At 31.6% G+C, this 12,272-nt stretch overlaps 1 protein-coding gene across 2 annotated transcripts in view; it reads right to left on the reverse strand.

Annotated features, from left to right (window-relative positions):
• Positions 1 to 12,272, reverse strand: part of LOC139486071 (coiled-coil domain-containing protein 138-like) — a 33,599-nt gene that overhangs the window by 21,026 nt on the left and 301 nt on the right. For both annotated transcript variants that reach the window (XM_071270766.1, XM_071270767.1), the window contains exons 2-5: positions 10,254 to 10,318; positions 8,269 to 8,442; positions 6,958 to 7,034; positions 5,883 to 6,014 (exon numbers count right to left, since the gene is read on the reverse strand). In XM_071270766.1, coding sequence (XP_071126867.1) covers positions 5,883 to 6,014; positions 6,958 to 7,034; positions 8,269 to 8,442; positions 10,254 to 10,318 — 448 coding nt within the window. The remainder of the gene's footprint in view (positions 1 to 5,882; positions 6,015 to 6,957; positions 7,035 to 8,268; positions 8,443 to 10,253; positions 10,319 to 12,272) is intronic.

The raw sequence follows: 12,272 nt of genomic DNA on the forward strand, positions 1-12,272 counted from the left end.
GATTTTTTTTCATGTGATCTGGAAAATTTAAGAAATGTAAACATTACGCAAACCGTCGGCTACTTTTGTTTGACTTTGCCTGCGTCGCAGGTGTTTCGAGTGATTTTAATGACCGATCTCATCGACGTTTTTTTATTTTTAATTTACAATAACTTGTCTGCACCTCTTTTCTTTTTTTTTCTCGCTGAAACTGTAAATTCGCGTATCATTTCCGCGATAACATTCCCCTGTTCGACCATTTTCCCTTCGAGGCACAATGTGCGATTGCGCATTGGGAACTGACGAGTAAAGGTCATATGAATAAGGGTTGGGCTTAACATCGAATTATTATCTATAGATAATAAATAAATGTAGGTGTTAAACGTTAAAAAACTTCTAAATGCTTAATGGAACGTAACCAGTAATTGTTTTAATCATAATTATTTTGCTTTTTGTACAAAATCCGGCATATAGATTAAAAAAGTAATTTTAACGAAAATCGTAGCTACTATCCGTTTAATATTGGGCGAGTTGCATATGCCAAATGCATCAGTTCCCCAAATAAACCAATGGAAAAGTCAATGATTTTCTAATGAAATTTTTAACAGTAAGTTTCTCAAAACTATGATTTATAGGGGTTTAAGATGAAAAGTGGATGTCTATATGTAGTGTGTAGATACATGTATGACAAAGTCCATGCAACACTAAATTAAAACAAAAAACATAGACTATAATTTTACTACAACCTTATTTCGCCACAATCGCACGACGATTGTTTTGAACAAAGTTGGCAAAGCTCATCACAACCATGAAGACCTCACTACAACTGTATTGCGACCTTACTGCGATTTGCATGATTGCACTAAGATCGTCAAAATTTTCATTTTTTTCACAGATTGTAGTGAGATGGTGGCCTTGTGGGACTGCGGTATTATTTAAGGACAAACTGTATCAATTACCACATAACTAAATCCTGATAACAACATTACTTACTAAGCAAATATTTATACATGATAAAAGTAGTGTGATTACATATTTAACCTTTGTACAAAGAACCTGTATGATTCAAACTTATAGAGGGACTGTTTCAAGATACAATTAGAATCAAACAAAACATTAATTTCCAAATAATTTTGAATAATGCAAAGTGAATAAGTTATTTGACAATTGAATATCTTTTGACAGCTATACAGTAATTGATACCTGTTATAAGTGTGAAGCTAAATAAAATAATCAAACCTAGCCTGAGGCCAAGATGTCTCTTGGTGAGAGGGGGTTATTTAGGGTTATGATATGATAAATGTAGTCACACATCAATTGAATCTTATGTTTTATAATCTTTGCAGTGTTTTATTAGGTTTCAGGTGTTTTTTTTACGAAATTTCCTTGGCCAAGAGTATGCAATTTTACTTTTTTTTTTCATGAGTTTTGAGATTGTCCCTTGCTTGTCTCTCTATATTGAAAGATAAAACTGTTTATCAGTAAACATTTGTTCATTCAATTAAAAATGGCTTCTATTAAGCCTGAGGAAGGTTGTTTTACAATTCCTTCAAAATGTCAGATTTGTGACAATTCTTCTATCTTAAAATGGATGTGTTCAGAATGTGATTTGTACTTTTGTGCCAACTGTGAGCTCAAATTCCATAGAAAAAATAAAATTTTGTCGGGACATACTAAAATTGACATTGAAAATTGTGACACTGAAAATATCACTGAGATAATTCGTAAAGCTGAAGTTGAGGGTGTAACTTGTGAATCCCATTCCAAACAAAAATGTGATCTATTTTGCAAAGACTGTCATAACCCAATCTGCAAAATCTGTGTTTCAATGGGGTCTCATAAAAACCATGAACTTGTATCAATAGAGGACATATTTAAAGAGAAAAGCATTGAAAGGAAAGATTTTCAAAACAGAATTGAATCATCTATCAAACATTGTACACAAACTGCAAATGATCTGGAATATATGCTTGAAAAGGCGACAGAGAAATACAACACTACAAGAAAAAATATTTTATGTACAGAAAGACAGTTACTTTCTCAAACTAAAGAATATTTTAAATCCCAAGTTGAGGAAATAAAATCTGAATGGGAGAATATTGAAGAATCAGTGAATAAAGAAATGAAAAAAGTTGATCGAGTAAAAGGCCAGCTTGATGAAGAAGATGAAATTTTATCTCAGGATATTACCCCATTTGAGGTGCTCACTAGAAAACATCAAAAAAATATATTTTATAAAGTTAATGACTCTATTTTTCACAAGAAACTTCAACAAACTTTTTATACAATAATTGAAGAGACTCGAAGGGTGACACTGACCAATGAAATTGGATTTCTATTTGAGCTGAATTTGTTAAAAGGTCCCAATTTTAAACAAACTGCTTCTTTTGAAACAAAATGTAAAAGCATATCAAAACTTATACTGATGGATAATAGTAAGGCAGTAATAGCAAGCTATAAAGATGAAATTCTGCAGAGAATACAGTTTGAAAAATCTGAACTAAAAGTTGAACAAGAAATGTCAAATACAAAAATTTTCGATATGGATATCATGCAAAATGGTGATATTCTGCTTTCAGTTGAGGAATGTGAGTTAAAACTGTTTAAGGAGAATGAAATTGCAGAGCATGCACCTTTTCATCCATTTTCTCCGCTAAAAACATTTGGAGTCCATGTGAACAGAGAAAATGAAATCATTGTGGGGATAAGTGCTGGATTTCCAAATGAAAAAGACGAAGTATCCAAACCTGGAAAAATCGTAGTTCTGAATTCCAAAGGAAGTATTAAAATAAAACATGAATTTGACCAGGGTAAATATCGTGACCAACTGTGTGTATGTCCTACAAGAATAGTGACAAATCTAGACAATACAATCTGCTTTATAGACATTTATAAGAAGGAATATTATGGAGACGGTTATGACAAAAAAATAAATAATAAAGGAAGGATTGTTGGAATAGATCAAGAGGGAAAGGTAAAATGGACATATCATGGTACAGGTCTTCAACAATCTTCTTCAAGTTATTTTTTATGTCCTAAGGATATTGCAGTTATTAATTCAGCAGGATGCATCTTAATTTATGATGCTCCAATAGGACTTTTTCAGACTTTTCATATTATATCCCAAGATGGTAGTGCAATTGGATACTCGGATTTGCGTCTAACTAACCTGGGCCATAATGTAGATGATTTAGGAAGTCTAGCAATTGACAAAGACCAAAAGTTATATGTGGGGAGTGATGAAACATATCGTAGTGCAAAGATTCACATTTTTGAGTTTATATAGCAGTGTAATACTCAAGTGCCAGGCTTCATCACAAAATATTAAAAAGAAATCCAATTCCTACTTTTTTTCCCCTCCTTTTATCAAACATACCCCCTTAATCCTACATCCCACAGCATGTCATCCCTCTCTTTTACAATGAGAAAAAACTTGAATAAAAAAAAGCTTTTGTATTCGATGTGTTTTTACAGAGTTTGAGATAAATTTGAATGAACAAGTCACAGAAGGCAGATTAGAGTATGCCAACCACATTAGGCAGGTCATAGAAGACAAGACATTGTCACATAGCAGGCAGGTGGAACTGACAAGAACAATCAGAGCTGTAATATTATATTCAGTGCAAGATGCAGTTCAAAAATTTCTGGTTTAAATTGAGAATAGAAATGAGAATGTGTTAAAGAGAGACGGGCTTTAGCTGGCTCCTAAATGAAATGTATACTACTTCAATGAAAATGGACGTCACACATAACTTCAAAAATATAAACGAACTAAAATTAAAAAACATACAAGACTAACAAAAGCCAGAGGCTCCTGATTTTGGACAGACACAACAATGCAGTGGGGTTAAACATGTTCAACTCTCCCCCTATACCTGTAGATGATGTAGAATAAACAAACAGACAGTAATATGCACAGTAAAAATCAGTTCAAATGTTAACCCGATTTAGTCTTTTATTCTAAAAATTGCTAACATTTGAATTCCAAAACAGTTTATCTTTCCTTTCAATCAACATAGTTAAAAAACAAGAATAAAAGCTATGAGTTATCAGGTCATGTTTGTACATATAAGACAAGAATGTGTCCAAAGTACACAGATGCCCCACTCGCACTATCATTTTCTATGTTAAGTGGACTGTGAAATTTGGATCAAAACTTTAATTTAGCAATTAAATTAGAAAGATCATAGGAAACATCAACAAAAACTACCTTGACCAAAAACTTTAACCTGAACTTTGCACTATCATTTTCTATGTTCAGTTGACTGTGAAATTTGGGTTAAAACTTCCAATTTTGCATTAAATTAGAAAGATCATATCATGGAGAATATGTGTACTAGGTTTCAAGTTGATTAAACTTCAAGTTCATCAAAAACTACATTGACCAAAAACTTTAACCTGAAGTGGGACAGACGGACTGACAGACGAACAGACAAAAGCACAGACCATAAAACATAATGCCCCTCTACTATGAAGCTTAGGCATAAAAAATGAGATAAGGGGTAAACATCATCGAGACATTAATCCAACAATGCAAACAAAACCTTAACAACTAGTGTACTCATCAATATACAGGTTTTAGTCTGATTTACATATGTAATACTGTGGATTCATTTATTTTCGTGGGTACCAATTTTCGTGGTTTGAGGAAAATTTACATATTCGTGGATATTTAATTTCGTGGTTTTGGCAAAGTCTACACTCATTCCTTTAGAAAATTTGTCATTCATTGAACATTTGAATTCGTGGTTCTCTTGTACCAACGAAATCCACGAAAATTGGTATCCAACGAATATTAATGAATCCACAGTATCAAGGAAATCCATGAAACTAACTATCAGGTTGTCTGCATATTGATATTGTTAAATATCAGCTGTGAGTCACAAAAATGAAACTTTTTGTCCAATAAGCTCAGTGAAAGAGTTAATAAATGCATTATATTGTGTTCAACAGCTGGTATTTTACAACATAAATTTATATGAATAAAATCTGATAACCTTTTTGTGGGATTGTATTTGTGAATTTTGCATGTGTTTTTCTTTGTTTCCCCAACCAAATTGGAAGATGACTTGATTTTCTTTGTTTCACCACAAAACCAGAAGATGACTTGATAAGTTTAGATCAAACTTAACAACATTTGATCATTCATTATGATAATTGTGATATGTCCAAAGTTATTTAAACAAGGTTAGTGTATTTGACATCACAAAGCTATGATATGCAAATTAATGAAGAGCTGAGCAGAGTGATATAGACAGTGGAAACATCAATACATGTAATAGAATATGTTGGGGCAATATGTGTCACAAATCATAAAATTCTGCAACATGGAATATTTTATGCTTGAAAGTGTAAAACAACCTGTAAAATTCATAAGTTGCCCACAGCTAAAACAAGACTTGGATAAATCATAAAGTGACTAAGAACGATATATAACCAACAGTCATGACATTTTACAACAGGGACAAAAACATGAAGATGATGTAGCTAAAGGCAACAAAACATATAAAGTTTCTGACTTTGGAAAGGCACTACAATTTGGGACAAAGGTTTTGCTTTTGACAATATTTGTCCATCTTCTTAAATCATTGGCCTAAACATGAAACAGGGTTAGGATTTTCATTTAAGGGGCAAAACTCCTATAAGGTGTTTTTAAGATAAGTGCTAAACTGTCAATATGTGCCAGCCCACATCATGGGCCTGTAATGCAGCAATAGTCATTTATTGTTGAAATTCATTCTTGGTTTTGTTTGTTGTTTTGTACATAAATCAGGATATTGGCTGATTTGAATATTCTTACATTGTGTATATATGAAAGACTTGATATATTTTAATTATGCAGAGACTCAACTAAGTGTAAGCAGGTTAATTTAATTGTAGGGAATTATGACAAATGTAAATACCTGTTCCATCACTTTAAGTTTCTCTCTGACTTCATGTTCAGTGATAGTTTTAACATTGGCTGATGAGATGGCCACAATTCTTTCTCTTTCTTTTACTTTTTCTTCTCTTTCGTGTATCTTCTTGTTTTCCATCTTTACACAGAATATTAAATATAATTGATTTGTGATCAGAAAATATCTAATACCAAATTAAATTATCATAAACAACTTTAAATTAATAGTTTACTGGACTTTACAAAATGTCTTTTTTCCTGATTTCCAGTGATGACAAAAGATGTGTGGCTTATATTCAAACACAGGTTATACATGGCTGATTACAGTAGTAAAATTGAGAATGGAAATGGAGAATGTGTCAAAGAGACAACAACCCCACCATAGAACAGACAACAGCAGAAGGTCACCAACAGGTCTTCAATGCAGCTAGAAAATCCTGCACCTGGAGATATCCTTCAGCTGTCCCCTGAACAAATATATATACTAGTTCAGTGATAATGAACGTCATACTAAACTTCAAATTGTACACAAGAATTGTACAGTAGTGCCCACATAAACACTATTTAAACCATAACATATTTTGCGTCTGTACTATCAGAGTTCCTGAACTATCATTTGTTGTATTTGTTTGTTGCTTTTTGGTGGAATCAGGCATTTTTTGACTGTTTGGTCTTTTTATGGTCCTATATTTCATGTTATTTCTTTTCTTTTTCTTTCATGTTTATATATATTTCTATCTATGTTGAAGTTTTTTTCAGATATTCCTGAGTTATTTCCCTTTGAAAGTAACATGTGCAATATAATGATAACAATCACTTTTGCAATAATCTACTTTAAATGTAATAGCTGCATTTGAATTTCTGAAGATAAATTAACATACTATATATGCAATTTGCAATTAATTGAATGCTGGTGAATCTGAAATGAGATTGTATAGGATTAATTTTGATTCAAAAGACCCGAAATCACCCTTTTTCACAGTGAATACCTCAGCATGAGGCAAATGTGATATTTGACAATAGTTGTATGTGTGTAAAGCAGGTTCAGATAAATAAGTGAATATCCATAGATTTGATACTACCTTTAACTTATCACTGATAACTTGTAGTTCTTTATATATATCTTTGATGTTTTCTTCTTTCGATTTATTGAACTCATCTACAAAAAAATACAATATAATTTAAATTAACACTGACATCTTTACTTTAATTACAACAAAGCTTTATTCTTTATGGAGAATAACATACTGGTGGCAGGAGTCAAGAATCACTATCCTTAAGTAGATAATTATATAATATATCAAGCTTTAAGGCACCTGTACTTTGGATGGGCACAGTAACAAGTAAGTTTTCAAACGTTCCACTTTTTAATTTCCAACAGGTGAATGACAAAATTTCTGCTCAGTGTTGAAGACCTCACTTTGACTTTGAGATTAAAAACAGCAGAACAGTGATGTTTCTTTGCTTTTGTGTGTTTGTTTTTGCTGTGCATTTACTGATTTTGTTTTATGGATGGACACCCCATGTTCTTTCTTTTCTATTAGCAAAATGAAAAAAAAGGAAAAGCTAAGCTTTACTTGGAAAATGGTTTTGCTATATATATAGATATATGAAGATGTGGTATGATTAGAGTATGTTTGGCCTTCTGTGTCCCTTGGTTGCTGTCTCAATAGTGTGTATTCAACATTTTGCTTTATTAATATCAGTACCAAGATGTCTTTCTGATATGATTGTGTTATCAAACATGTTTCGGGTTAGGGATAAGGCCTGTTAAAACATTTAAACCAGATGCATTTGTTTGCACCAGTCCTAAGTCAGGAACTTGTTGTTCAGAAGTTGATGTTTGTTGATGTGGTTCATAAATGTTTCAAGTTTTATTTTTTTTATATAGATTAGACCGTTAGTTTTCCTGTTTGAATGGTTTTACACTTTTCATTTTTGGGGCCCCTTACAGCTTGTTGTTCAGTGTGAGCCAAGGCTCTATGTTGAATGCCATACTGTGGCCTATAATGGTTTACTTTTTACAAATGGGACTTGGATGGAGATTTGTCTTATTTGTACTCATACCACATCTTCTTATCATGGTGATATATATAGCAACATGTATATATATAAACACACAACAAGTTTTGCCATTGTTTAAGCAAAACTGATTGATCAGATAAACAATTTTGTGGCTATTTTTTTTTAAAGTTACTTACACTCATAAACACACAAGATTACCAAGTAACAATTTTGATCAGATCAGACAAACAAAGTTCTGTGTAGTCAGATATTCTAAAGTAATATACACAAAAACACAAGCACTTAGTTTGTCCAATAAAAACTGAAAATATAAACAATGGTGTATTACATTTTTAATGCTATTATTATTTCCATTAATTAAATTATACCTTCAGCTTCATCAGCAGTATGGTCAGAGTGGTAATGATTTCTCTTTTTTCTCTGATGTTTTGGATGTTTTCGTTGTTTTGCTTCATTCAGGTAGAAATCTGACAAACTGTCCGACTCAATGATTTGTCCATGTGGATTGTCATCTGGTGGATTAATAGGGGTCACTGTGGAATCTGAAAATAAATGAAGTACTTCATGGCTGAGTATATATTTATATAGAGTAATTAGTACAAACATTTTAGATGTCAAATAGAATCCCCAGGGGCCAGGAAGACAGAAACTTAAAAAAAAATAACACTTTGTAGCTGTAATTCATAGAGCTATTTTGGGTTCACCAAATATAATAAAACCTTGGACCTACATGTAAAATATTGTGAATATCTATAAATGTATGTGGAAAACCTCATCAAAGATACTGGTCCTATAATTCGGTATGTCAGATACACACTTCATCTAAATAAAAGTTATCACAGTTGAAAGGCCTAAAATAAAATTCAAATTTAAAAGCTTTAAAAAAAAGAAGGTTCATGAAAGTTGTCCAAAACACAGCTATAAAGGTAATCTGTGCATGGAGGTTACTGGTAGACAAAGATCAGTGTTTCATGACTCAACATTTTTATATAAAAGTCAGTTACAGAAAATGACATTTCATGTCAACACAAAATTACTGACTTTTGGACTAGTAAAACCATATAGGGGATGAAATGTCTACCAGAAGTGTTATTGGCCCAGTCAATAGAAACAGATACTATGTTTAAAATATGTGTTTAGTCTAGAAAGATGCCTGACTGACCCATACTTCTTGAAGAAAAACATTTGGGAGGCAAATAGAAGCTTTTATTTGATTATGCTCATGTAGGAAATAACTCAAGGTTATCAGTCACTAGGTGTTTTTCTTTCATTATATCTTTATAAATAAATTTGGTGTATTTACTGTCTTCTGATTGGTTAAAAGTATTAGTTTTATTTTCAATGTTGTCAATTTTTATGGCGACATGCCCACTTTGACGTTGTGTATTCATACGCCAACATGTGTACATACGTACATTGTTATTGTTAATATAAAAAATATAAAAAGTTCTTTGAGCCTTATTTTTGACAGAAATTTATTTATAATGAATGGCAATAATTTATTTTGAATTTATTGACCCATAAAATTAATTTTTGACGCTTCACATTTTACATAAAAGAGGGACGAAAGATACCAAAGGGACAGTCAAACTCATAAATCTAAAACAAACTGACAACACCATGGCTAAAAATGAAAAAGACAAACAGAAAAACAATAGTACACATGACACAACATAGAAAACTAAAGAATAAACAACACGCGGATTATTCAATGTAAAGAGTCCAAAATTAATTTTATGGTTCAATAAATTCAAAATAAATAATAGCCATTCATCAAATAAACATCTATATGGTTTAGTCATTTGAGATTTTGGTGTCTAATCTGTTATAGTCTCAGTAAGACTAATTCATATTTATTTTAAACAAAGAACACATATTATTTAGAATTAACAGGCTGCATGTAGGTTGTTGTTTGGAATTTTGTGTTGTTTGATTGTCTCATTATAATAATCTGTTCTTTCAGATAAGGGTGAAGGTTTGGTACCATTAAAACGTTTAAAACCGCTGCAATCGTTTGCACCTGTCATAAGTCAGGAATCTGATGTTCAGTAGTTTGTTGATGTGGTTCATAAGTGTTTCTCATTTCTCGATTTTTTTATAGAGATTAACCCGTTGGTTTTCCCATTTGAATGTACACTAGTAATTTTTTGGGGCCCTTTATAGCTTGCTGTTTGGTGTGAGCCAAGGCTCCATGTTGAAGACCGTACCTTGACTTATAATGGTTTACTTTTATAAATTGTGATTTGGATGGAGAGTTGTCACTCATTGGCACTCATACCACATCTTCTTATATCTTTAAATATAAATCCTTTGACAGCACTACAACAATTCTGTGTTATTTTGTATATCTTACCAATATCGCTATCATCACTTTCTGTGAAGTCCATTTTCTTTGGTCTGAAAATTCCTTTACTCATCCTGAAAGCATATAATTTTAAATTGTAATGACAAATGTAGCCAATATTCATCTTGTTCAGGACCATTCAATAATAGTGTGTGTACAATGAGTGTTTCAGTTACTGGGGATTCATAATTATTCGTTGCCGTTGGATACCAAATTACCATTATTCATGGGTTTCATGGGAACAGGTGAACCATGAATTCAAACATGTCAAATGTTCAACAAATAACATATTTTCAATAGTTCATGTATACAGAGATATATATAGGCAAAACCACAAATTCAAATATCCTCGAATATTGAAGTGTTCAGCAATCCACGAAAATTGATACCCATGAAAATAAATGAACCCAAAGTAGTATTAAAAACAAAAATTGTGTAGGGAAGAAAAAAAGAAAAATCTTTCTTGTCCTGAATTATTCTGAAGTTACTATTAAAGATGACTAGTAAACAGTTCTTAATATTTTTAGTAATCAGAAACTTCTAAATTCTAGTGTGTGAATTGATTTATTTCAATGAATTTTATAGAACTAAGGCCAACCACTTTCTTTTGACGTGGCTAATTCATTATCATGATTTTGGAGTTTTAAAGTGAAGTTCAAGTTTGAAAGTGTGGTAAACATTCAAAATACATTTCATATGGAGATATTGCAATACATGTACATGTATTTGTGTTTTATTATCATTTATAATAAATATGAAACTGTTTTTTCAATCTTGGTTATCTGCTACATGAGCCAATTCATTGATATCTGTTTTCTTAAAAACACATTCTCATCCTTCACGTTTGCACCCTTCGTGTTCACCACCTGGGTTTGATGGCACCTTATTTTTTATTCAAATACAGATTAAATTATTAGATGTATATATCTTTTCATGAATAAAATTTCATAAAATTGAGAATGGAAATGGGGAATGTTGTCAGACTTTTTTAGTAAAATATTTTTAGGGGTTATATAGACATGATAGACAGATCTATAGACAAATGATAGATATGACATGATTAATAATTATATATGATTGCTATTAATTGGTATCAGAGACATATACTATTCTATAACATATCATACTATAATTGTCTCTTTTTTAATTGGTATTCACAAAACCAATAAGGTATTATTGTAATGTGTTTGAAAATCATGACTGGTGTTAAAACTAGCTTTAGTGTAGAACGAAATAAAAGTAGTTTGGTAGAAGTAAAAACAATGAAGATTCCTACCATATGTCATGGGACAGGCACATACAGAATTTGGCGGGTTAAACCTGTTTACATACATGTATATGTGATGGGATTGCTTCCCTGAAGTAAAAAATGTGGTAGATACTTAGCCAGCTGTAAGCGATTGAGCTAAGGAAGTACTTCTTAAGCTTAGTTGGTTGACTCAGGGTAACACGAATGACCGAATAACACTTGAAATTTTAATATTAGCACATATTGGTGACTTTTAAACATTGATTATTAAATATTAATATATTATCGATGTATTTTACAACTTAAAAATGAATACCAGAAAGAAGATAAGTTCATAAAGATCATTTAAAATTTAGTGTGTACATGTACATTGAACATGGCTGCCATTGTGATTTCCGTGGTCACCATATTGGATGCACACACTAAATTTTAGTAGTTTTTTATGAGCTTATGTGCCTTCTATAAATCATTTATGAGTTATAAAATACATCGATAATATACTATTATTTAATAATCAATGTTTAAAAGTCACCAATATGTGCTAATTTTAAAATTTAAAGTTCTATTCGGTCATTACAAGTGTTATTCGGATAATAACACTGTTATTCGGTCATTCGAGGTACTGGTTGACTCAGAAGTCCCAGGTTTGAGTCTCGGTGGAGTCAAGCGATTTTGTTATGAAATTCATGCTCTCCTATTACATATAAAAGCCTGTTATACTTCGCATTATGATTATTTTTAACAGATTTTACCCTTTTTAAAATTAAACACCTGATTCA

Source organism: Mytilus edulis, chromosome 8 (assembly GCF_963676685.1).
Source record: "Mytilus edulis chromosome 8, xbMytEdul2.2, whole genome shotgun sequence".
Lineage (NCBI taxonomy): Eukaryota > Metazoa > Mollusca > Bivalvia > Mytilida > Mytilidae > Mytilus > Mytilus edulis.